General features: G+C 40.6%; 1 protein-coding gene across 1 annotated transcript in view; it reads right to left on the bottom strand.

Moving 5' to 3' along the window:
- ephb4a (eph receptor B4a) overlaps positions 1–27,514 on the bottom strand; it is a 44,512-nt gene that overhangs the window by 5,091 nt on the left and 11,907 nt on the right. The window contains exons 2-11 of the mRNA XM_035942350.2: positions 18,640–18,710; positions 14,862–15,143; positions 11,997–12,387; positions 9,336–9,488; positions 6,908–7,243; positions 6,699–6,823; positions 4,011–4,176; positions 3,564–3,663; positions 430–494; positions 156–269 (exon numbers count right to left, since the gene is read on the bottom strand). Coding sequence (XP_035798243.2) covers positions 156–269; positions 430–494; positions 3,564–3,663; positions 4,011–4,176; positions 6,699–6,823; positions 6,908–7,243; positions 9,336–9,488; positions 11,997–12,387; positions 14,862–15,143; positions 18,640–18,710 — 1,803 coding nt within the window. The remainder of the gene's footprint in view (positions 1–155; positions 270–429; positions 495–3,563; positions 3,664–4,010; positions 4,177–6,698; positions 6,824–6,907; positions 7,244–9,335; positions 9,489–11,996; positions 12,388–14,861; positions 15,144–18,639; positions 18,711–27,514) is intronic.

The raw sequence follows: 27,514 nt of genomic DNA, 5'->3' as shown, positions 1-27,514 counted from the left end.
AGTTAGTCAATTTAACTCAATAAATTAGATACATTTAATCATGTTGTTTGAAAAGAGAACATTCTGGCAAAAATAAAGCAGCCTACAGACAGAGTTGACCGGTACAAAGTTTATGCATTTGTTAATAACAGAAAAAGCATATGGCAGGGGCTTACCAGCACCGATAACCTCCTCAATCTTGACAAAGGAAACATCGATTTCCTTGGCAAATTCTCGCACCGCCTCATTAGGGTCCTCATAGGTGAAAGGGTCGATATAAACCTTGACCCCTGTGAGAGTAAGACAAACAGAGCCGTGGGAAAGGAAAGAGAAGAAATGTTAAACAACGATGAGCAGCACACCGCCCGATCACATTAAAAATGATTTCCCTGACGTGAATGAGTTGTAAATCAGAGCTGAGGTTTAGTGTGCACGTCCTTGATCTGTTACCTTGGCCGACAAGGTACTGGCTATTTTTGTCACTCAGCTCTGGATCCTTTATTCGGCTGTGTCGGCTGCAGGTAGAAAGAGATCAGAATAAATACAAGAAGATTAGAGAAGGCAGTGCAGTTACCTGAAGAATGGATGTTTGATTTTATTTCTTTGGCAAGTAGTCCTAATGCTTTATCAGCCTAATGGGATGCAAATCAATGGCCTCACAATGTGACTGTTCAGATGCAATAACAATAACACAATGTCTCACTGTCTGAAATCAAACTAAAAGAAAAATATATGAGCCAAATATCACTTCGTATGGCTGTTTTTGTTCAATGTTTTTTTGGTGTGTTTTTTTTAAAAAAAAAAGAGAGAGACTCTAGCATGCAAATAGGAATAGCGAAATATGATTATATATTGATCCTCTTTGGTAATACTCTGCTATATTAGCCTCATTCGCCAAGAGGTCAGGGGCTGCTTCAGCTAACTGCCCTCCAGCCAGTATAGATACAGTATCCTAAAGGTACTCTATGTTCAAAATACACCTCCATCCTTTTTATTTCCCTTTTGACGCAGAAACTGATTGTTGTGGAAGGCTTTTGTTGGCCCTAAACAATCCTCGGCAATCTTAAATACACAACACTGCAAAAACTCATAATCTTACTAAGTCTGTTTGTCTTATTTTTAGTCAGAGTGTCTCATCCCACTTGATTTAAGATAAATTCATTTAACAAGTGACATTTCAGCAAGATAGAGGGACTTGTTTTAAGACAACGCATCTTAAATATCTTGCTAAGTCAGACAATCTTGAAATTATCTTGTTTTGAGTTGAATTTTACAAGAAAACTCAAAATAAGTTTAACCCTCGTGTCGTCCTGCGGGTCAAAATTGACCCGTTTTAAAGGGTGAAAATGTGTGAAAAAATTATTTTCACAGTGAAACTTCTGATGTCCACATTTTCAACATTTTTGGGAAATCTTGAAAAGTTTTTTGGTGGGAAAAAAATAAATGTTAAAAATGTTTCTTAAGAACATTCACAAAAAAATCTAATAAATATAAAATTTAAAACTGACCTGAGATCAGATAAATATAAAGTTAAATATGAAGTTTAAAACTCACCTGACATCAGATGAAGTTTAAAACTGACCTGAGGTCAGATGAATTTTAAAACTGACCTGGGACCAGATCAATATAAAGTTTAAAACTGACCTGAGATCAGATGAATATGAAGTTTAAAACTGACCTGAGGTCAGATGAAGTTTATGACTGACCAGAGATCAGATGAATATGAAGTTTAAAACTGACCTGACATCAGATCAATATAAAGTTTAAAACTGACCTGAGGTCAGATGAAGTTTAAAACTGACCTGAGGTCAGATAAATATAAAGCTTAATACTGAGCTGAGATCACATAAAATTTAATACTGAGCTGAGATCAGATAAAGTTTAAAACTGAGCTGAGATCATATCAATATAAAGTTAAATACAAAGTTTAAAAATGACCAGAGATCAGATCAATATGAAGTTAAACAAAGTTTAAAACTTACCTGCGATCAATATAAAGTTAAATAGAAAGTTTAAAACTGACCTGAGATCAGATAAATATAAAGTTAAATATACAGTTTAAAACTGACCTGAGATCAGATAAATATAAAGTTAAATATAAAATTTAAAACTGACCTGAGATCAGCAAAATTTGCTGAATTTCTTACATAAAATATTAGAAGTTTTACTGATATATTTGTAATCACTTTAGATATTTTTAAGATTTTTTTGAAAGATTTTTACTCATTTTTGAAAATATTTACAAGAATTTTCTTGCCAAATTTAGGGGATTTTTTTTTTTTTTTTTAAATAAAACTTTTAAGGGAAACTTTCAAGGAATTATTGGAATTTTTTCCTGAAAGTTTTGCAAATGTTCAGAAATTTGAGGAATTTTTTTTTCTGATTTTTTGCATTTTTTTCAGACAATATTATAGAATATAATAGAAACAATAATTTTTGGTGCCCGTAAATGAAGACAAGAGGGTTCATACATCTCAAATTAGGAGGTTACATGAAAGCGAAAATCTATTTTTGAGTGAAAGACTGCCTTTTTTTTTTTTTTTTTTTTTTTAAAGCATATCTGGCTTATTTTAAGACACCTAAGCTTGACAATCCTGGTAAAATATAGCTTAAAATAAGTTTTCCCAGCTAATTTTGAGATTTCAAGATTCTAAATATCATATCTTATTTCAAGAAATCTTACCAAGCCATTTTTCACATGTTCTATTGGCAGATTTTTCAATTATTTCAAGGTAAAAGTTAATTGAAATTAGGTTTTTTTTTCTTGTTTTGAGAGGGGCATTTTTTCCAGTGAACACTCGGTGGCTTGTGGTAATGGTGGCTACCTGAGCCAACCCCTATGGTTCCGCTCTTTGACACAAGCGCCTCCATTATAATTCTGCTGGCGCAGACTCATCCCTACAAGACTGTAACAACCCTGTAGCTACTGGATCCATGCCTTCCTCCATTTCTCTCTCTCTCCCACCTCATAAGCCTAAAATAGCGATAACGCACCACCCTCAGTTAGTGGCAGATCTGGGCCTCAGTCACTGGTTTGTGTGTGTGTGTGTGTGTGTGTGTGTGTGTGTGTGTGTGTGTCACAAGGTCACAGCTATTGTTCTCCTGTCCTGTGGAAACAGGGTTGGAGCGCCTGCATCCTGTCTTTCCCTGCCCTCTACCTCTATCGTCATCTCTCTCACACAGACAAACGCATGCACTTTCTCCCTCTCTGCTTCTCGCTGTGATGGCATCCAACACTATTTACTCAAACAATGAAGCCTAAGGAAAATGTTCTAATGAGCAGGATAGCTTTTAGCTGTGTAAGCAAAAGAAATCATGAGCATTGCTTTGTGTCTGAACTGCCTCTACAGAGGGAAAAAAAAAGGTGTGGGTAACAGAGTGCAAATCCACCGCTGATAAGATATGATTTGTATAAACAAAAGAACAAAGTGGTGCAAAACTGTAAAATTGGGGTCGCGGTTGTTATTGGTTTTCGATTTCCCCCTTCCTTTTTTTCCATTTCCTGTTATTTTGTCAGGTTCTTTCCCTTGCAAATCTATCTTTTTCTCTGCCTCTCTCCCTCCCGCCTTTTCCTTCGTTCTCACCGTATGCAGTAGGCGGCCACAAAGACGAAAGTCACAAGCAGCAGCATCCCGACGGCGATAAGGATGCCAGGTACCAAGAACTGGGAGGCAGAGTCGTGTCCTGAGAGAGAAGACGAACAAAAAGAGACAGAGAAAAAAAAACAAAAGAAAAGGAGACAGAAAGCAAGAGAGAGTATTATAATGACAGAAGTCATGACAGGAGGTTTACATTTGTGGCAAAGCATGAAAAGGAAAAAAAAGAAAAGGACATGACAGGAATTTATAATAATAAAGAGCCTCAACACAAGGACGCTAACTCAATGCAAGGTCACAGGCAATAAATTCATAATATGAAACTGTGCAGGGATTGATTATGCAGGAAACAATCTGAGAGAACTTCCCAATGGAAATGAGGGGGGGAAAAAATTGTGAGACTCTTCTTCAAGAGCTAACAAGACCTTTTCTTACCATCAGGGAGGGTGCGGAAGATGGCTGCGGGACTGAAGCTGCCATAACCAGCTGAGGTGCGGGCCCGAACCTGCACTTCGTACTGTGTGGCCCTGCGGAGGTCTGTCAGCACAGCCTGGTTTCTGCTGCTCTCTGTGTAGTGGCACTGATCCTCACTGCGTCGCTCCTATCAAAAGAGAGCAGAGTTAGCTAGAAAGACTGAGCAAAAGTCACCAAAGAGCCATCTGCAGGGATTTAATTATCTTTAGTCAAACTGGCCTTAACTAAACCTGGAGTTTCATTCAGTCCAGTTACAGAATATAAAAAAATAAACAGTCTTAATCAGTAGCGTGATAAGAAGTGCTGATTGCTGACAACACACAACTGTAGCCATAGAAATGCCAAATACACGCCCATATCCACTGTGTATACCTCAGCCATTGTTACCAGAACACTCAGAGTATTATTTCCAGAAATCAGATGATCATATTTGGATGATGTTCATTTTTGTCGTTGACTATCATAGGATAACGTTATTTCTTTTACACTGACAAATCAAAGATAAGATGGTTTTACCTTAGCTGACATGTTTCAAAGAAGACTGCAGTTGCAGTTGAAACATGTCAGCTAAGGTAAAACCATCTTATCTTTGATTTGTCTGTGTAAAAGAAATAACGTTATCCTATGCTAGTCAACGACAAAATGAACATCATCCAAATATTACGAGGAAGACTGGATAAAGACTGTCGTAATATTCCGCCGTTTGGAAAAGCTGGAAAAGAAACGAGCACGCCACAGAAACCACCTCACATTCAATCTCCGATGCAGAGACGAGGACATAACACCGAAAAGCCTCAACATCAGGAACCCCATCCCAACAAAAAATGCAGAAAACATAATAAACAAAGCAAAGAAGGCTCTCATCAGAGACAGGATAAGGACTACGGTAAATAAACTGGAAAAAATCAACACAATTATACAGGATTATTCAAACGAACTCAAAGAACGCCTGTCTTCGGAGCCAGACATACACAAAGAAATAAGTTCACATTTAAAACGCAAACACGAAGAAGAATTCATTACAACAAAAAATCGCCACATCCAAAAACTGAGCAAACTAAGAGAAAGAAAAAACAGAAACAAACACACACACACAATTCAATAACAAATGGGTACGAAACTTATCACAACGCACCCTCACGGAACATGAACAAACAGTTTTGACAAGAGGCCTCAATTTCGCCATCACACCCACCACAATGCCACACGAAAAATTCATACTAGCAACAGAATTAGCATGCCAGAAATTACAGGATCAGGGACACAAATCGGAACTCCGAAACACAATAGCAGGCATTTTAAAATCGGCAAAACTTCCGCACAGCAACATCACCAAGCAAGAAACAAAAGCAATAAAATCACTCAAACAGGACAACAGCATCACCATCCTACCGGCCGACAAAGGACGAACCACAGTCATCATGGACACGGACACATACGAACAACAGCATCATAACAGATGATAAAGACAAACAGGAGGAGGAAAAACACATCAAGAACGCACTCACACACTGCCAATACCCGACATGGGCCATCAACAAAGGAAAACAACAAGCTAAAAACAAAGTAAAGAAACAAAAGGAAACACAAACAAAACGCATACAACAACCGGACAATAAAAACAAAGACACCTAATCACCATCCCATATATCCGTGGGATAACAGAACCCATACAGCGCATAATGAAAAAACACAACATCAACACAGCAGTAAAACTACATACAAAACTCCGGCAGCTATTAGTTCATCCCAAAGACAAAACAGAACCGGACAAGAAATGCAACATCATTTATGAAATTCCCTGCAAATCTTGCGAGAAAACATACATCGGAGAAACAGGCAGAACATTCAACACAAGACGAAAAGAACACCAGACAGAATGCGAAAAGGAAACAACTGAACAAGAACACAAAAAGAAAAAGCCGAACAAGAAAACAAAAAAATCAGCCATCACGGATCACTGCAAAAGAAATAATCATATCATGGACTGGGACAGGGGGGGGATTGTAACATAGGAGACCAACAAGCATAAACGATGGATCAAGGAGGCCATCGAGATCAGGAAGCGGGCGAGCTGCTCCATGAACTGGGACAAGGGGGCCTACACCCTCTCGCATACCTGGGATTCCATCCTCCAGAGACCACCGAGATGGCGGGGGGCGTGGCCAGTCTGACAGATTCTGACAGATCTGTCAGACCGATCACATGATAAAAAAGGACACGTCAGCACACGTCGGATGACGCTCTGAAGAAGACGGCAGTTGCAGTTGAAACATGTCAGCTAAGGTAAAAACCATCTTATCTTTGATTTGCCGGTGTAAAAGAAATAATGTATATCAGATGATCATGTCTTGAACTGTTATACTGCAATGTTTCATCGACACCAGTAAATTACCGAAGGATTTATTTGGCAATTATTAGCCTCTAGGCAATTTTGTTCCCAATTGACCAAACCTGTACGCTTTTGGAAAGTGGTGGAGATCCAAAATATAAAAGCCATAAAAGCCACGCCACACCCTATTTACTACATCTGCACTGTGAGAGAAAGCTCGCTAATCCTGTGAGCCACAGTGTGACTGCAAACAAAATCCTGAAAAACTCAATAGTATGTGACCAGACAGTCGAGAGATATTGTCAGGGAGCTCTTACCTTCTCACAGTAGCGCAGCTGATACTGCAGAATAGTGTAGTGTGGCTGAGCAGGGACTGACCAGTGCAGAGTCAGACTGCTCTCTGTGGAGTCGCTCTTCCGAATCACAGACACCAGCGACGGCACTGCACAGATGGCAGCAGAATTATAAATACCACATGAAAATCCGACAATTTATACAGCTCTACCTCTTCCCCTCCACCTCTTACCATCATGGCTTGAGGTGATGTTGACACTTTCGCTGGCAGGCTCTTTGCCGCTGAGCTCGGATACCCCGTTGAGCGCCTGGATGGTGAAGGTGTATGTGGTGTGTGGCAGGAGGCCCCACACCTCCACCCTGCGACCCAGCAGGCCGTCCGGAGCAGGCCGGTAGCTGACGCTGTCTCCGCAGGGGATGCAGGATCCTTTGGGTGACCTGCACAGGGAGCACCTGATCGAGTAGCTCAGGTCTGTTCTGCCGCCGTTGTCCAAAGGCTCGTTCCACTCCAGGCTCAGCGTGGTGTCGTTGATCTGGGGGATGATGCTGCGAGGGGCCGAGGGAGTTCCTACAGTGACAAAAAAAATAAACAGATTTTGAATTGTCCAGATTGTAAATATGTAAATCAGCAGAAGGATGATCATTTAACTCCTGCAATGGCAAACCAGCTGACAAAAAATAACATTTTCTTGCTGTTTTGAGCACTACATGAACAGATTGAGGTCGCTTTCATGCCGCTACAGTCATCAGCCAGTTAGCTTAGCTTAGCATTAAACCAGGATATACACTGCCATTCAAAAGTTTGAGGTCACCCAGACAATTTCATGTTTTCCATGAAAACTCACACTTTCATTCATGTGTTAACATAATTGCACAAGGGTTTTCTAATCATCAATTAGCCTTTCAACATGATTAGCTAACCTAAAAATCAGCCATTTCCCGCTAGAATAGTCATTTACCACATCAACAATGTCTTTCTGATTAATTTAATGTTCATTGAAAAAACTGCTTTTCTTTCAAAAATAAGGACATTTCTAAGTGACCCCAAACTTTTGAACGGTACTGTATGATCTGCACGTCAGATAGTGTCATAATCCACATAACTCGACATCTTTCAGAAGATGCAGCTTCATATTTACTTTAGACATGGCATCAGAATTCATCTAAGAAAGCAAAAATCTCCCAAAACACCAAACTGTTCATTTAAGTGTTTCTGATCCTAACAGCGGCAGAGCGCAGACAGGTTCAAGTGCTACAATTTTTCAAATCTCTTAGACCAATTCAGCAAAGTTGTTATAGCAACATTACCTATTACCATTTTTCTGTTTTTTCCTATGACTGAACAAGTTCGCCAGTAGTTACTCTTCAAATACTGTCACATTATTCAGTTAAAAAAAAAAGTTGAATCATGAATTTTTCAGATGTCACGTAGCCACAGTGTCATCACAGTATATAAAAGTTCTCTTCTGATCTCTATTGTGTCATTTTCCCGCTGCTTTACCTTTCTGTGACCCACATAGACCATTTGTTTATGGCTTCTGATCTGAGCTGAAGACATTTTATTCAGTCTGCACATGTAGTCACGCAGAACAACGCTCTTGCAGTGGCTTTGCGTCACAGCAGGAGCATATGTGTTGCAGAATTTAACTGGTGCAATTACGTTTGTCTAAAACAGGATGATAATGATCACCGTCTGAAAATTGTAAGAAGATAGCTATTGCCTCAAGCCAAGCATAACTAAACAGCAAGACCACTCAGGCACTGTGAATGAGTTTCTGTTCCTGCCAAGGAGACAGAGCTTTGTCACTGAGCCTGCAGCTAACTTAAGTGCTAATGGCGTTCTCATTGGAAGCCCAAGTGGGGCAACATCACACTCAATCTGGGCGCGTATGAATTCTGAATTTAACATTTGGAAATGAGGATTTTTAGAGGTGATACATTTTATGTCTTAGCAATCAGAATCCCCTTTATTAAAATCACCACGGCTGTCATAATAATGTAAAACACATTTCCAGGAGAAAAGGCCTGTGTGATGTACAGATGGCACAGTTGGGTGGGAATTGAATTGAAAACATGTGATGTGCACAATTGCACAGGACAGAAACAGAATGTATAATAGGAACGGCCTAATTAAGTGATTAATAATTAAGATAAAGCCTTTGTAATTAAAGTTACCACTAATAACAAATGCTAATTCTTGTTGGTATTTATATCACACCTGTAGAGAACACACACTGTCAACACCCGCCGACACCGAGTTTCACATCCTCTTCACGGCTGTTCCAAGAGCGCACTTAATTAAAAAGTCCCTCCCATTCACACATCCAAAATGTGGCTGAATTGAAATTCCTGAATCTGCATGGAGGTGTCACTTCAGACCATCAATGCCTACTTCACTTTGGAGAGAGAGAGAGAGAGCCCCACCCCCTCCAACAACCTGTCACAAAAGACATGCATCTCAATGCATAGCAATGGGACAAAGGACACAAAGCAGCTTACAGGGAGCCTGGCTAAATGACACCAAAGAGGAAAAAAAAAGAAATAGCAGCAGAGATGTTAAAAACAAAGCAAAGAAGAACAGGGGAAGGTGAGGTGTGAGAACAAGTGAGGGGATGCTACTGAAAGTTTAGCACCTCCATATGTGGATTGAGTGTACTTACGAGTGCAGGCGGTGTCGGGAGAGTCCGCCTCTGCTCGCAGGTATCCAGAGCGACATGCACAAACCGATGCTCCTCTGATGGTGGCGTGGCTGAATCCTGGACATCCTGTGCACTGGCCCTCAGTGCTGGACTTGAACTGACCCACAGGACAGGCTGAAGAAGATGGGAAGGGAGAGCAAATCAAGGCAGATTATGATTAGTTCTGATTCTGGACGTGACCTGCAAATACTGCAGTACATTACACAAAATCCTCACACTCGCCGTGTCCTACACAGACCTCGGTCAAACTGAATTTGCAAATGCATTCTTTTTCTTTTTTCTTCTTTCGACGTACTCAGGTGCCAGATGGTTGCAGATTGACAGACAGAACAATGTAATGAGGGCTATAAACGCAGACAATCACAGTAATGAATCTGATACTAATAGCCAATTTGGTGAAAAAAACCTGTCTGTCACTGACATGCGGCTTATCATTGAATTTACCCAACCATATCTGAATAATGAGAGCAGACGTGGGAGTCCTCATGAAGAATTGTCTGTTTATTGATTCTAATGTTGCTCCAAGTCTGTTTTGTGAAGCCAAAAACAGTACTCTGGCAGTCAGGATACAAAGAATCAGTGAATGGAGCCTCACTGAATGCTGAAAGGAAAATTATTGATAAGTTGCCTGACAGAAGCAATTGACAATAATTTTGTGAAATCTACTAAACTACTTCTCTTCCCTGTTTTATATCCCCATCTGACATTTTATGGGCTGAATCATCAATCTAAAACCCCAAACAAATATAATATAGAAGAATTGATTATGATAACAGTCATTAGTTTCAGCCACAGCCTCAGCTTCCACACCACATTCAACAAAGCGACACTTCATGTCCTCCATGCGAATGTGTAATAAGCTGTCACCTTGTAACGGCCCATACAGTCACCAAAACCTGCCGTGTTTACATTCCGCGTTCAGCGTGGCGGTTGAAATGCAGCTGCTGAGTGAGAGCAATTAGACAGTAAACTTTCACACCAACTGGAGCATTGTTATGGCGAAGACTGACGTCTCTCACAGGGTCAACACTCCCACCGCCAATCCTTTCCGAATGACATTTGCGGTAGGAATTTTCCACATGCAGAAAAAAATGATTAACGTGCTGAGAGCTGCTGCATAACTCATCAGCTCAAAAATAATGCACAGGTCGGAGTTAAAATAAGTCAAATGAAAAAGTCTATATTAAGACGGGATTAAAGGTGCTTATTTTGATGTCACAGGATGATAAAAATAGCACTTTCTGATGTACAGCAGCAGCCAATATTGATCACTAAAGGAGTATTTATATATTTCAGTGAATTCATCCGTAGGAATGTTGAGTCTGTACTTAAACAAAAAAGTCATTATTTTGATGTTTTAGGGTTTTTTTTCTCACCAAAATGGATCCATTAAGAACCTCACATAAAAAAAAAAAAATGTCAAAACTATGCTTACAAATACAAAGATTCATATTAATAATCTCTCAGGCAGATGGGTGTCTATCTCTGATTTATTTAGGATGTCATATTTGCTTGTATTATATATTAGCAAAGCTCTACCAGCACATGGGGAAACATTCCCCTCCCATGTAGCTGTATTTATAGTCTTCTAAGGGTGGTTGAAATATTCTAATCAAGCTCATCTCAAACACTAAATCAACTTGACAGCCTTCATAAGTTTTATGTCAGGCGGTTGTGTTTGACCCAGAGAATATATGTATTGTCTCTGGGAGACGACAGCATTACAGCAAAATGAATTTAATTTTAAACCTAGATGTCGATTTCATTTTCTGAAATGACCGGCCTACGAAGCAAATTAACTGTCCAATCTTTCTATGGAGGCAATTTCCCTTTATGGCCTACTGAGTGTTTTTCCCCTCACAGCTCTCTTCAGTGACAGAACGCTGGAAATGCCACTCTAGCGGCGGCAAAATGTCGGAAATTATTTTTTGTTACGGAAAAAATCATTAAACCTCCCACAGAGATCAAACTGAAGCCTACCTTCAAACACAGACAGACGAAACCACACATTTTCTTGGGAAAACGTGGCATTTTCTTCTAGTGTTTCTTTGTTTTTAGGGCTCAACGTTTGTCTGTGTTGCTGTGATGAGGTGAGCGTACCAGTGTGTGTGAGTGTGTGCGAGTGTGTGCGTGGGGGGTGTTCATGCACGAGGCATGCTAATTGGACTCATTAGACAGAGCTGCTGCACAGCTCCTGAGAGAATCATCCTGTTTCTTCCTTCTTTTTTAGTCTGCTCTGTTTGATGGTCTCAAAGTGATATGATCTTTACCCGGAGCACCACCTCCCTCCTGTGCTCCCTTCACCTCCCCGGTCCTCTTGCAGCTCCCTCTATCTCAGCTCAGCCATGAGTTGTCGCAGCGGTGAGCCTTTGACCCTGCTCTTCCTTTCGGAGATAAGTGCTGCTCCACCTGACCTTTCTCTCCGTCCCCTCTGTGTCACCGCCGACTCCCCTGCCTCATTAACTTCCTCGGTCTCTCATTTCCTCTCCAACCCTCGGTGAACCCCCCACCCTCATCGTACCATTGTTTTCTTGTTTAGTCTGCCCGCTCCGCTGCCTATGTGGGTGTAGTCTACATACATACATATCTGTTTACGTGGCTTTAACCTCGCCTGCTTCTCACCTATGCATCTCGTGTGTCCCTCGGCTGGTTCGTATCCAGGTAGGCAGGCGCAGGAGGTTGTCGGCTGGCCCACCCACTGGCCGTCTTCCCCGCAGAAGAGCTTAGGCGGCCGAGGTCTGGGCCCCTGCTGAGCGGCGTGGTCCACGCACACGCCCTGAGCCTCCTGCACTAGAGTACGGGGAACAGTCTCGGGGAAAGAGGACAAAGCGCTGACAAGGGGTGGACATTTTTTGAAGAACACCCTGACAGACAGCAGGGCCATGCAGGCGCCCTGAGCCTGGAAAGCCAAGTAGAAACCTCTGTTGGACAGAGGGCCGATTCTTAAGGTCTTCACATTAAATTTCCTCTCCCTTTCCTTTGTTAGGAGAAAGTCTGCAGCCACTGTGTCCACCTAAGACAGGAAGAAAGAGAAAGGATCTTAAGTAATGGCCGGATTCCAGCACAAAGGATTCAGTCTTAAGAACAACCAGACTGGCAGTTTTGCATGTTTTAGCCATTTTGGTCCATTAGCTCGACATCACACATGCTTTGCATTATTGAACATTTTCTAAACCACACCACTGTGATTTTTAGATTGATTCACTACCTTCCTGGCAGCCATTGTTTCCCATTTGTTACAGTGCGCTTTGAACCTGAACTTGCAGGGATTTGAAACATGCTGCAGAGAAAGGTAATTCATCACAGTGAACATTTCATCACATTTATTTTTCTGTCAAAGTTATATTATTAGGAGGGAATGAAGTTGAGGAGCAGGAACAATTCTGTCACCACTCTTTGGTGTTGTGCAGAAGGACGCAGCAAAAATCAGAGGTTTGACATTAGATGCAGAAGAAGGCTGCGTTCATAAGCTACGTGTTTGGGAAATAAAACCCAGAATATAAATGTTAAGAAAACATACAGGCTGTGAACCAGATTAAATGTGCAGGCGAGCAGAGTTTTCAAAAAAAAAAAAAATCCTCCCATGACTCAATTAAGGCACTCAAAGTTCAAGCGATAAAAGTGACTGAATGTAACTCTAATATATTACGTAACTAAATAAACTTTTTAGTTCCTGCAAACTGATTTTATTTACTGATGCTTATTGGAATTAAAGAAATCTATCAAAAACTTGTGTGCTTTGGAAAAATATCAACATCCACTTACAGTACAGTACACATACATCATGATAAAAAAACAACAGAGACAAGAACATTTGTGATTAATGGAGCCCTCGATGAACTTTTCTTCACAGTGTTTTGGAAACCTTTCTTCCCATTTGTGATGGTAAAACAGTTATAACGGTATTCAGCCAACAGTCAAATTCAGTGCAACAGATGTCCAATTGTCCTGCCTTTTAGACTCAACTCAAACATACACTTCCATTAATCTGATGGCGTGTCGGCTACATGTCTGAAAGGTCACTTTTTCCATAAAAGCTGCATTGGCAATCCTACCGAGTAGAATCTAGCAACATCTACACATCACTTTCAACACGACACAACTTTGAGCTGCATGCGGTTTGAACTACACCAAGGCACAAATGTTCCACAGGCAACACGTTTTAGTAGTTCAGTAGTGTGAATGTCACGTTCTATACATAGTTTCTGGAACGCATCTATGTGGACAATAATTAGGCTACTATTCCATATATCCTGCTGAGAGACTGTGAAACTGAAAACTCTCTAATAAGAAAGCTTGATATGAGAGAAAAATATTTTGTCTATAGTAAGCGGATCAGATTCTGAGTAAAATAATAACCTGACAGCAGTGATGGAGCTCAGGACTCAGTCTGAGGACGATCTGTCTGACTGTGGTTTATAAACTTTGTGTGTGACGGCTCACCTGTCAGAAGTTAAGAAAAGCACATAGTGTAATGTTGTCTGGCTGCTAGACTCGGACCGATCCTGTCTCCATGTTGATAAGCTTGTTAATAATTTTGGTTTATCCTTTTGTTTATTAGTAGTGCTTTAAACTATGATTCACAGTCCTGCATGTGCACTGCAGCTCTCTTTGTTGCTGTTATAGGTAAATGTGAATAAAGAGATGAGCATTAGTGTAGAAGTGATCTACGTCTTGTAACAGATGCCACTGAACAGACAGATGGAACCTGAAATCTTATGTGTTCCATGTCTGAAAACAGTAAATGGTCCGCACTTATAAAGCAGCTTTTAACCTTAGCTGGGTTCTACAAAGTGGCTTACAATGTGTTTCTCATTCACACACATCAATGGCTGCAGATCTGGTGTGCAACTTAAGGTATAGTGTCTTGCAAGAACATTCTGGCATGTGGAGGGGTGAGGGGTCAATTAGTGAATAATCCATTCCTAAGCAATGTCTGCCCCAAACAAGGGCTTCAGTCTGCAGTAAGGGCAACACTACACGCTGCAGGTTGTAGTTTAAATACTTGTTTGTGTTAGGCACTTCCTGCCTGGTAACCTTTAGTTTATACACAGGTGTTAAAAATTAAACTTTCATGTTCATAGTTGTTCTGTCGCTGTGGCGGAAAACTAGCATTTTACTCGTTTCACACATAGACGCCAAAAATTTCTCACTTCCCAAATAGAAAGGTTTTCTGTTTTGCTTTGTCATTCACAACTGCCAATTGAAAATCTTTAGATTCTGGACTGTTAACTTGAACAAAACAAGCCAATTAAAGCCATGACTCAACGGCTCCATTGACTGATGGCGAGAATAATCGGCAGATTTTCAATAATCAAGAAAAAGCAGTTAATTATGTCATTGGATATGGAAAAGTTTCTCCTGAGCCAGAGAAGAAATTATACATGGGAGTCATGCTGCACAGTGACAAGAAAACTGATCTCCTCAAACAATCACAGACAGACTAAACCCCTTAAATAATAATGACAGGAAATTCCATAGAAATACCTTGACGTAAGGGTTCTCCATCCAGGGTGGGTACGTCGCTGTAGCCTCGTTGGAGTCTGCCTGGTAGTAGTAAAGGTTAAAGGTCTCCTTACAGCTGCGGTGGTGGGTGCTCCTGGACGAACACTCCATCATGGTGAATCGCAGCTCTACGTAAACATACGACGCTCCTCGGCGCGGAATGAAGCCGCTACGCAGCCAGTTGCTGGATGAACTGTTCATCTGACAGATCAGATAGATCCTCACGCTGTTGTTCTCCTCGTCTAAGCCGCTTTCTTCCTCCCACTGAGAGCAAAGAGAACAAAGGAGACGTCAGACTGCACCTTTAAAATGACATCTGACCCAGAAAACTGGGGACACTGAGTAGATTTAATTCACCCATCAAGTCTTTCGCTTGCATATAATCGCTGACATTAGCAGTGTTATCAATCAGAATAATGCCGCAGGTCTTTGTTGGCCCTCTGCTGTACTGCACCTGTCAGAGACCCGTGGGACGGACCTGCCCTGCTGTGAATTTTGATCCAGTCCAAATTTGAATCTGGGTTGTTAAATCATTCCTCCCACTGAGCTGCAGCACAGCTAGTGGGAATACAAGCCTCACTTGTCAAACAAAGCACACCACGGCACACAGCGTTCAAGACAGACACAGGCTTTACCCCTCAAAAACATTCATAGAAGAAAATACAAGAAAATACAGAGGGGCTATCACAGATATGTATGAAGTATAAACCCTCCAAACAAATCTACATTTGTTGGGGAGCCAAATGCAACTGAAAACTGCATTAATGTTTGACTTCTGAGTCAACAGCAAACACGTTCACCCCCACTATGTTCCCAAGAGTGGGAAACAAGCAAGAAATTAACATATTCGGGGTAGAATTTAGCAGATTTGCTGAACTTGAGGCTCAGAAATTCAGTTATGTAAATATGTAAATCTTTAAAAATCCATTTGCAGATGATGTGTTGAGTGAGGCAGAATACTGGTCTGACTGAATTACAGTGCAGCAGAGCAATGAGAACCACGTTTGAATCTCTGGAAGGGAGAATTTCCCTTTTAATCCCAGAAAAATATATACTGTGGACTTTGGCAGCAGTTGAGTGTGAACAAAACGTTTTCTGTGAAGATGCACGAAATTTCCCACAGGACTTGTGTAGATTGGACATAAAACATTCAAATAAGTGTTTGTTTTAAAAGAAAATCTGGGTGAACAACAAATGTACAGATTTAGTAGATTTAGTTAAATGGGACACAAAACTGACATCAATATTTGTCATTCAATTTATCATGTTACTTCAAAGAAAATACCAAATTCTTCAAAGCAAAATCATGACTTTAGTTAGAAATATTGATTTGGCTTGTTGTTTTGGACTCCTGCAAGGCCAATCAAATTAATCCAACTCTAGGAGATTGAGTTTGGGAGTCATTTTGGACATTCCTTTCTGCAAAAAGCTTGTTTGAGGTTTAAGGGAGGTACTTTCACACAAAAGCTGTGTTTGATGCAGACATATACATTCAACCTGAGCTAATACACACAAGCGGGTAAATCCTGTATTATTACTGCTCACACAAGACTAGAAGCAGGAAACTGGCGACAGCTGTTCGTTATTACACTGGAAGTTTAACCCTCTGGACCCCAAACACTTTCTGGGCAATTCTTGGTCTATTTTTCACTGTAACACAAAGTCCTGCACCTCTATGGAAACAGCACAATCACAACTAGAAGCAGGGGAGAACTCAAAAATGCCTTCTGTGCAGTATAACACAGTTATAATGGCATAAAAGATCAAAAAACAAACAAACTGAAGTTTCATTTGTTTGATTAATTTATCTGGAATCAACATCCACATGCTGCCAATACTAGAAAAACTACATACAAATGATATTTTACTATTTATCTCTTGTTGCTGCTACAAACCAGACATTTTCCACACGACTCTGCACATCGACTCCATATTTCATCATGCTGAATGTATCTTCTAACTACTTGCTCCTGTGTATGCTGTTTTTGAACCATATTGCAGGTATTTTAATGATCAGGTATGTTATGTTTTGCCATCAGTCTCCCCCAATTCATGTCCATACTTGCCTTATGTTCTCTGTATAAGCACATCCTGCAGTTCAAATAAAGGTAAGTGAAAGTTGTCACAACTGTTAATCACAGTTGAGTTATTCATGACTTGTCAGTTGTACTGCGGAGAGAAGATTTCTTTGTTTTTCCAACAGGGTCTACTTAGTACAAATGGTTTATTTTTGACAAATTTATAAATATAACATGTAGAGTAGACTGTTTTTCAGGAAATATCATTAGATTTGGTGCACTTTCCTAAAAAAACAGCACGTCACAGATGATAAATTCAAAAACTGTTGAAAAGTTAAAAACCCAAAATGATCCTTTATTTTTTTAAATTTTTTTTTACAGTTTGTAATAAAAGGTGCAATGTTGGCAATTTTATAAAGTCAACTCGCCTTTAAAACCCACCTGTGGCTTTTGGGATTTCAGAGAGTTAACATGAATAATAGTTTTATTTGGCCTCCTTATGAATAATTGATGCCACAACTGACATTTACAATGACATTTAAGTATTTCTGAAAACCCAACAACACAACTGTACCACTGTCAAGAACAAATCAAACCAAAAGGCGGCAATATAACTGTACTCCTAACACCACAATGTCCAATCAGAAGTCTCAGAAAGTGTTTTCTATTTCTGGCAGGCACAAGGAAGGGAGGGCTCATGTGGGTGGACTGATTCTGACGCCTCTGTTCCTGCACAGCAGAAGAGTAACTATGTTTATGTGTAAAATCTATTGTTAGTAAGGTTAGTACTTGCACTATTTTGGCCACATCTGCCATTGCACAAAATGGCCTCATGTAAATAAGGGAGATAAACTCCATATGTGGACGCTGCAAATAGAGTTTCTGAATGTCTTCACCTTGGCAGGAGTCACATTTCAATGATCTAAAACTACATTTGCATGTGGAAAAAATGGCAAAACACATGGAAAAGATAAGGCCTGTAATTGAGAAGCCAGAAAATTGTAAGTGAGTAGGTTGGAAGCTGCCACAAATATCTACTTCATACTATATAGTGACCCTTTGATGTCTGCATTATTTGACAGCTCTTGGCATCTCGTTGCTGCTGCCTGTCATCACAAACTCAATCACTGTTTTATATTCTTTTGTGCTAAGTTAAAGACAAAAAAAAAGAAAACACACACAACCCCTTCCACATTTTTGGCAACACAAGGTTTTTGATAAACTGCCTCAAATGATAATAGCAACGAAAACTATTTAGAGACTACGTAGAGACCGTCGGCCTGTTTTGCTTTGCATCCTAATCAAAAGCAGACACATTTGTCGAGTATTTCTGCCCAGTTCCAGAAAATCTCCCTGCCAGCATCACTGTGACCATTTTCCTTCTGAGACGTCGGCAAGTTGAGCAGTTTTGGTCACTGACACTGCTGGCAAAAATACCCTAGCAACCACTCCTCAGCTGATCAAATTACAAATATGCCATTTTCTGGCTCCAGTATCCAAAATTGTGGGCAGCCAGTGACTTTGACTCCCAGGTTGATGGGATATATCAAAGCATCTGCTTTCAATATACTTTAAATCCCACATACGTACTTGGCGTTTCCTTTATTCTGTCAGTTACCTGCCATATAAGGAATTCCTTTATAGCCAAAGTAACAAAGGAACAGCTGGAAGCCAAAAATCCCCAGTCACCACCAGGCCTCTGTTAGGAATACAGATAACACAGTGAAGCTGGAGTTACATACCTCGGGTTTGGCACGTGAGAAGATGGTCCATTTGAGATCCGAAGTCTCCGTCTTAGTGTTCATCAGGACCTCTGTGAAAAAAGATGGAAAATATAATGTCAGTCACAGCAGGAAATGTAAAAAACGACACGTACGAGACTCATTTACATTCAGAGAAACACACAAATGAATTTAAAACCACAGAGTGAACATATTTCGAGTCCCCAGCGCTCTGCCAAGTATCAGCTATGGCTTAGACTGGGATTAGGGGAGAAGATGGAGTTTCACCAGTCAATTACATCTACAGGAACATTCCCACTACCCTAAAATTGTCTTTCCTCTCATGTTTGTTTTTATTCCCCCACGTCCCCTCTGTTCCCAGCAACACACCATGCCTGTGGTCACACTAAACCTGCTGAAAAGAGTCTGCTTCTGTCAAGGGAGAGCAAGGGACAAGCAGTCAGAACAGCGGAATCGACCAGACTCGGAGTGACGCGTGCACGCACGCACGCGCACACACACACACTGAGATTTAAGCCCTTCTGGTCACGATCTGTGATTACAATAGAATTGATTTTTTGTAATCTTTTGAGGGGCAGACTGCCAGCTCACAAACAATCCGAGCACTTCTGCTATGATTCAGTACCCCAATAAAATCAGAGACCTGAACTGCATGTAACTCCGAGCACAGTTTGGTTCGGGTGAAGGGACCTTTTTTTCCATGTGAGGACATTGTTTTTCCCCCAGCTGTCTGAGCAGACTGTGACTCATATTTACACTGATGGGATGAGCTATCTGTCAAAGAGCGGCTTTTAAAGCTCTACCTGTTCCCCACTGAAGCTCATCTCCAGGGCCGGGCAGTTTGGTTTTTACCAATAAACAAGATTTAATGTGGCCACGATCAAGGAGAGCACTTGCATGGAAATGGATGCTGGAGGAAATGGTGGTTTCAGTCTGGGTTTATCATTGGGGTTATTAAGGTGCTTTATTGAATTAGCTCACCAATATAAGGTTCGACAGTTAAGTCAGCATCTCATAACCCGACAATACACCCACAAACAAACACAACACTACAGCTGCCTCTGTATTGAAAAAATCATATATTTTCCCAGTTTCATTGATTTATTTTTCCCCAGTTTGGTTCATTTAAGCAACCGTTTTTCCATCACATTGATTGATTTGTAGCCGTTGTTCATATAAAAAATAAATACTGGCGTGAAATACACTCAATTCTATATTTTAAAAGAAAATTGAAATTTTAATAACATAGGAACACAGTGCCTTGTATTCTTGCTGCTTCATTTAATTGTAACAGACAAACTGCAGGACAGTTGATTGGTACACTCATAAAATAAATGATGTTTCCCTCTGAATCCTGGATGAGGCCTGAACGATTCCATGTGTATTTGTCTAAATCTGTAGGTTTGACAAACTTGTAGTTCTTCAGTAATTCTTCTTTTATTGCTTTAATAATGGATTCATGCATTTGCCAATTTCCAATTATACCTGAGATAAAACTGACAGTTATTGCATAGTTATGTTCTTTAAAATGTCCATTATAGTGAAAGCAGTATGAAACATTTTCCATTAACTCAACTTTAGTGGTGAAATGATCGGCTTTTTAAGTGATCAGGTGAGTGACATGAAGAAAAAAAAAAGCCAATAATGGTAATGATCAGTTATTAGAGTAACATTTCGAGAAAAATTATCAGAATTATTTGGTTCCAGCTTCTCAAATGTGAAAATGTCCATGTAAAGTATCACTGTGAGCTCTAGGATAAATATAGTGTTGTGTGTTTATCTAAAAACATGATGGATTAATCAATATCAAATAATTCTTAGCCCTAAAGAAGAGAAAACAACTTACATCTTATATATTTTTTTCATGCCAACTCCAATAGATTGATGACTACCAGTGTGATTAATGAAACCTCCAACAAGACTTTCTCAGTAACTTCCATTTCTAGTAATAATAATAATGCAAATCCCAGTGATTATACTGCGTTGCCTGTGGAGGACTGTGTACAGGATAGGAGGATGTTTGGGGAAACCTTTTGCACAGAACATTATGTGGACATGAATGCTGTCAGGCACGCCTGGTGCTCTTTGAATATATTTTACACAACACTGCTCAACACCAACACTTGTAGTATTTTATAAAAATAAACTGCAACGCCTACAGTTACTAATCTCTGTGATCCCGTGTGAAGTGAGACGCAATCACATTTACCACTTACCAGCCCACATTCCAATGAAATACACATGAAGGCATGAAAATGAATAAATAAAAATCAGGGATTAAACAGAAACTGATTTTTTTTTTTTGAGTTTCTACAGAGACGAATGTTACAGCTGCAGCTGGCCAGAAATGGACGCCATTGTTCAACGCTAACGAACGCTTAATTGTTGGTCAAAGATCAGATACTGTGGACTAAAGAAGTCTTGAGGCCCTCCATAGCTGAACTCAACACAAACATAGCGGGACGCTTGGATCCTTCGCATGTAAATCTCTGTTGTTCTATTGTGCCTAATGATGGTGATTCAGCCAGCTTCTTCATTTTCGTCACTGCTTTAATGAATTACCCTACTTCCCGGATTCTGCTCATAAATATTAATAGGATGAATTAGGAGGATAACACAGCAGTATCAAAGTTGATCATAAGTCTCAATTTCAGCAGGAATATAGACAAAGACACACTGCAGATTGATTTGATAGCTTAATTAGGGTATGGAATACATATATCGCACTCTGCTGTGCTTAAATAAATATGCATAAATGTAGCACAAATGCATTTTAATAGAAAATAATGAATAGGAAGAAAACAAGTTTCTTATGTACAGTGCCATCCATAAATATCCGACTCTTTATCCTTTAATTTTCCCATCGTGAATTTAATGACCATTCAATCACGCCCACCGCTGCTCACATTTTCGCTCCTAATTTAATACAAACACAGAATTCATTCTCCCATCTCACTGCCGAATGGTTTAAATCTTTCTTACTGCATTCCACCTCAGTGTCATTTCCTCATTCCCATCATCTGGGTGACCTGCTTCACACACAATGCATATAAAAAGCAGTGACATGGCATCGCTAATGGACAGGGTTGCATATGCAGCAGGTCTGTCACTGCATCACACTGAGAGGTATGTGATGCACGCGACTCTAATCAGCAGCTTCTCTCGCTTTCTCTCATTTTTACTCTCTGGGTGAGAACTCCTTTTAAAAGAAACACAAACATCTGTGCTTTCCAACCTCCTCCACCTGAAAACTGCAGAAGCCCAACAACCTCACAGCTAACAATCTGAGGCGATAAAGAGGAGAAAAAAGTCCGCAGAGAGCAGGAGAAAAACAGGAGAGAGGTGGATGAGGAGGATAATTGGTGACAAAGTTCAGGCCGGTGCTTTCCCCGCATTTAGTCTACCTCGAGTTCACTCCGGTGTAATTTGAAAAACACTTTCATCATGCCGAGGCTTCGCTGTGAACGCTGCCCCGTCTCCGCCTTTTAATATGCACACCTGCCTGTGTTCATACGGTGGTTCCTTCTTCTAATTTCTTACTTTTGAAGGAGTGAAAAAGAAACACCCCACCCCCCGAGGCATGGTAATCACTGTTTACCGTTGCCCTATCATTAAGGTTTATGAGACAGGATGCGTGAGCGTGAGTGTTTCTATGAGATGGTGAGTGCTTCTATTATGTGCTTGCGCGGCCTTGCCTTTCGCTCAAGTAGATACAGTCTTAAACCCTGTTAGAGGAAGCCGGCTTTTCCCCTACATTCTTTCTGGAGCGGCGGCCACCCACCGCCGGAAAATTGCCCCGAGTGCTAGAAAAATGTAAGAACAATGAAAATTCGTCATCTGGCCGTATTTAACACCCAAAACAAACAACTGTACAGTAATTACAGGACAATTGTCTACATTAGGAGACACCAGAGAAGTCTAAACTGATACTGGCGCTGGCACTAGAGCTGAGCCTTGGAATTATGACGATGGATGATTATTACAAGTAGACATTAGCCAATTTCTCTCGAGACGAGAAACTGAGAGGTGAGTCTGAAGTAGGTGGGCTGAGATATCAGTATTAGTGTGGTGTAGTTCTTTTCTTTATAAACCATGTATGAGAAAAACACAGGCGAAACTTATTAAGGTTGAGGTATCAGGTTTTCTGTATGAAGGGGAGACAACAATAGAGGGTGTTGTACATGGTTTTCTTTCGAACACTAAAACCTGTCCCTGTATTTTTTTATTTATTTATTTTTTTTTTACAAAGGTGGAACTATGCAGAAAAAACACCATCATTTTTAACGCAGCTGTTTTCAGGTTTTAAGCAAGCGGCCTCAAATTCAACAGCATCCACTTAATGTGAATCCTTTTTTTTTTTTCTAAATAACATTCACTATTCTCGACTTGTACGCTAATTCCCTCCCTGCATGCCCTGTCCCTCCCTATTTTCCACTTTCTCCGTGGCTCTGGAGTGTGATAGGGAAATTATAGGCCTATGAAGGTTTGCCCTGCTTCAGCTACAATTAGACCTCATTTTAATTAAAGAAACAGAGAGCCAATTACCCTCACACACCTAGAGAAATGGAGACGGAGGGGAAGAACGGGGATAATGAAAAAGAAGAATGTTCGAAGGGGATGAGATGTCAGAAGATTTGGGGTTTACATATGACAAATGCACAAAAATGAGATGGGCTTATCGGTGTGTTTTACAAATATTACAGCTACATTCACTGAGCTACTTTGCTCAGTATCTAGGCTGGCTGACACGGATGCGGGCTTTACAACGTATTTCTGCACACTGGTTTTTATCATCACATCTCCCTAACATTTACATGTAATAACTGTGCGATTTAATTATTTAGAGATAAAAACAAACAGAAGAAACATTTTTCTTATCAGGTATTTTTCCTAGAAAGTGCTCTAATCAATACAACACACACAAATGGAATTATAATAACCTGCTAAGCAAAGGAATATCATTGGATAATGTCTGTTTGATGGTTTGGGACTGTAAACTGCTGTCCTCTCTTTGATATGAAGATTTATCTTGTTTCTACGTGAAAGTAATTTCTTGATGTCCTCCAGCAATGTCTCTCATGTGTATCAGGGAATACTATGAGCACAGGCAATTTTGCAGAGCTAATATCCTGAAATCAGACATGCGTATGCTCCAGAGCATTAGTCCATTTGACATCTCCATTTAAAAAATAAAGCAATATTTCAATAACTCAACATTCTGGGACCTGCTTTCATTTGCTTTCTCGCCAGGAATTAGAGGCCGGCTTATGCTTTCTCAGAACTCGTTCTTAACACATGCTGTGGGAGCACATCAGATACAAAATGCGTTTAATGTTGATCCGAAAAAACCTCCACGCTGGAGGACGGAGTGAGAAGTTGGCCTTCGTGGAGAGGATGGATGTCATGTAAGAAGATGGTGGATCACATTTTCAGACAGTCCCTCCAGGGAGACCGTGATACTGTTGCATTGGGTGGGTCACATGAAAAGTGCCACATATCGTTAAGTAATAAATAAGCAAGGAGAGGACGAGGAGCACAAGGCCCGGCTTTTCTCTCACCTCCATTCAGCTGGCCAGTGACGGCGTGAAGTGGGTGTGAATCAAGGTTGTTTTTTTTTGAAAGTTACAGAAAGCTGGAAGGTGTAAAGAGAAGGAGGTTTAAGGAGCTGTTCGACTTCCCCGACATGCAGTACAGACAAACCAATAATCCGGCTTTAGATGAGAATATTGATACTGCTGTCATGTCTGTATGGTTGGCTAATCTAAGGAGGTACAAGTGATTATACTCAAGGTATTACTGGACACATGGTGCCAGAACAGGCTGCATATACGCAGGTCATCAACCAGTGATTTTCCTTCACGTGTCTGCTGTTTAGTGTAGCTTAGCATGTGCACGTGGACATTAATGTTTAGAAAATGATGCACTGGAAGTGTATGAACCATGTTTGTGTGTCTTTGACAGAGTTATGTCTGGTGAGATTAGACCTCAGCTTCCTGCAGTTCCTGTCCCCATCCTGTCTCCCGGTTTTGGTGGGTGTCGGCCGCCAGCACCACACATCATTCATTCACATGCACAGCAGCCGAGCGGCTTCGCTCCACGCTTAGTGTAAAACAAAAGCCTCAGAGGGCACGTGTGGAGGATCACACCTACTAAGTATGTGTCACCAAGTAGTACGATGGAAGGAGCAAGGGTGAGATGAGAAGAGGTGTTAATGGTTGACCCCTTTTTCCTCCTTGTCTGTAAGGACGCATATCAGTAAGTGTTGTGGTTGGTTTCTGTCCCAGGACAGGATGTGGCCTAGTTAGAGAGGAAGCTTCATACTGGACAGAAACCAAAGATGCTACGAGGAAGATCAACAGTGCTGGGAATCACACTGTCTGAGCCAAGGCACTAAGGTTTGAGACCAGCAGGGTGTGATACAAAACAATCTGACACAGTGAGGCTTTCTTTGTGTTAGCTGGCTTGGCAAAAACCAAAACCTCAATTACAGATAATGGATATCACGATGGCGGTTATCAATTTTATTTGTACACATAGGTTTTCTTCTTCACGCGCTGTGTGTTACAGAAAATTTTGATGTGCTACGGACTCTTTTTCTGCACAAATCATGTGCTGGACACTTCAGTCAAGAGAAACAGGATGTCAGAAAAGAGAGTTTGAAAGAATATGAAAATGTATTACAATAAAAAGAGCTGTTACTGTGAGTAATGCGAGAGAGGAATGCTGGTAGGAAATTGATAATTGCGTGTTAATGTATTTATTTCACCACTCAGTGCAGCTTTTTATTTCCGACATGACAGCTGCACATTAGAGCTCTTAAACTTCCACTCGTTTAAACACAACACTCAACAAGTGCATTAAGTCTGACACTGCTCCACAACAAAGGCTACATGGAAACCTGTCGAGTTTTTGGCCATAAAAAAAAGGTGAAATAATGTTACAGTTGAATACATACAAACAGACTAATCAATTTTCTAACCTTTGTTCTATTAGCTGAAGTACTGGCAGGGTAATGGACTGGGCTAGAATTCAGCATGAAACATATGAACACCAGTTGAGGGCATGTAGGTTCCTGTGGCAATACAATTGCAACTAATTTACAGCACAACAGGTCAGCATACATTACGTAGCTCAGCGAGAATCTAAATCGCTTGTAGGAAATCCCAGGAAAAGAATTGGGGGGAGAAAGAGCATCTTACAGCCGATTTAAATCCCAAACTCTAAACAAAACCTCCCCCAGATGAGGTTAGTTGTGCAGCTACCATGGAGATCCAGAAGGTTAAAAGAAAAACACCTTCATGACGCTGCAAGCTCTGACTTCCACATACCTCGATAACTCATTAATCCTGCTTCATAGTGCAGCCCTCTGGTCTGCGATACCTGACCTCTGAGAGTTTTGACTAAAGCTAACACGGTCATCAGAGATTTACTTGATGGAATCATCATGTTAATCATTTCCAGGTAAAGATGTGTTTTTCCCTGGTCAGTCTCAGAGTTCACACTGCAGAGCTCATGTGAAGGATCAGAAGGACTACTCAGCCTCAGCTGATAAGAAATTCAATACAACCCTCACACTGTTTGGGTTTCTAGTTTAATTCTTGCTAAGTGTTAAATGTGCACTCATCTGTGAATCCCAACAAAAGCTTCTCTGCGGAGTCAGAACACAAAACAAATGTTGATTAATGAATCCACCTATGACGCGTTCCTATTCGCTTTTAATTAAAGTGAAAGAGAAAACTGTGGCATTACTCAAATCACACGGGTTCACAGCAAATATTTACTTCTAATCGCAGCGTTATAAAAAGCTTCGACCCTGGTATAAAATGAGAGGTTAAGGTTAAGAGGATGTGAGGTCTGGACTTGGTTCTGTGTGCTTTATACTGCCGCCTACGAGTAATGAGTTTTGACCCATGTGTCAACCGCTGAGCAGCACTTGTGCATCTTAGACTCAAACAGGCCTTTGCTCTCAGACAAACATAAATCACGGAGATGTGAGGTCTACCCAAAGAAACTAAACGAGATGAAAAATGAGCATTATCTGCACAGAAGTGACCTCTATGCCTGTTTGACAGTGGATTAGAGCGTTATTATAGAAAGTCTTTGCTGTTGGACATCTTTACAACAGGAGCTGCCTAATATTGGAAAGGAGAAGCAAAAGCTAAAGATTTTTGAATTTAATTCCCAGTAGGAAGCAAGGAAGAAAAAAAACATTCTTTCTGGTTAAATTGTTAATCATGTAGAATTCATTTCTCAGCAAACACATTTAAAAACTTGAGGCTTTACACACATAATGCCCCGGACTTGCTCTCATACAGTATGATTGGGTAAATTGCCTTGCTTTACAGCGTATTTCAGCTTCTTTGGAATATTGATCTGCCACTGAGAGAATTCACCTCCTGCTAGTTCCAATTATGGGCACCACTTTCTCAAGCCCTCTTCAAAAATAACCCAACTCTGTGAAAAACTGAAAGGCTTCTGGAGAACATTGTTGCAGGCTACACCAGGCCCCTGGTGGCTTCCTGATACCGAACCCTATAAGAAGAAGAATGAATTACAAAGGAAAACTTAAAAAGGCTCTTTTTTTCCCTCCAAATCAAATCATTTATTTTGGAGGATATACCGCGTCTCTCAAAACCTTCTGCGTTTCGACAAGCCATGCTGTCTTCAAATAAAGAACACTGTGCACGATGGAAAGAGACACCACTTGACATGACACCCAAAAAGTAGGAAAACAAGCGTTGTGTGATCTATCGATTTTTCAGGCGGACCTTCAGATTGATCATTTCCACTATAACCCAGTGACTAATTTTATTATGGGACTCCACATCTTGGCCTCAGCAAATAACATTTTCAATTCATCATTTTGTTTTTAAAA

Source organism: Amphiprion ocellaris, chromosome 14, assembly GCF_022539595.1.
Source record: "Amphiprion ocellaris isolate individual 3 ecotype Okinawa chromosome 14, ASM2253959v1, whole genome shotgun sequence".
Taxonomy (NCBI): Eukaryota; Metazoa; Chordata; class Actinopteri; family Pomacentridae; genus Amphiprion; species Amphiprion ocellaris.
The sequence above is the reverse complement of the archived record's forward strand: the minus strand, read 5'-3'. Positions and strand labels throughout refer to the sequence as shown.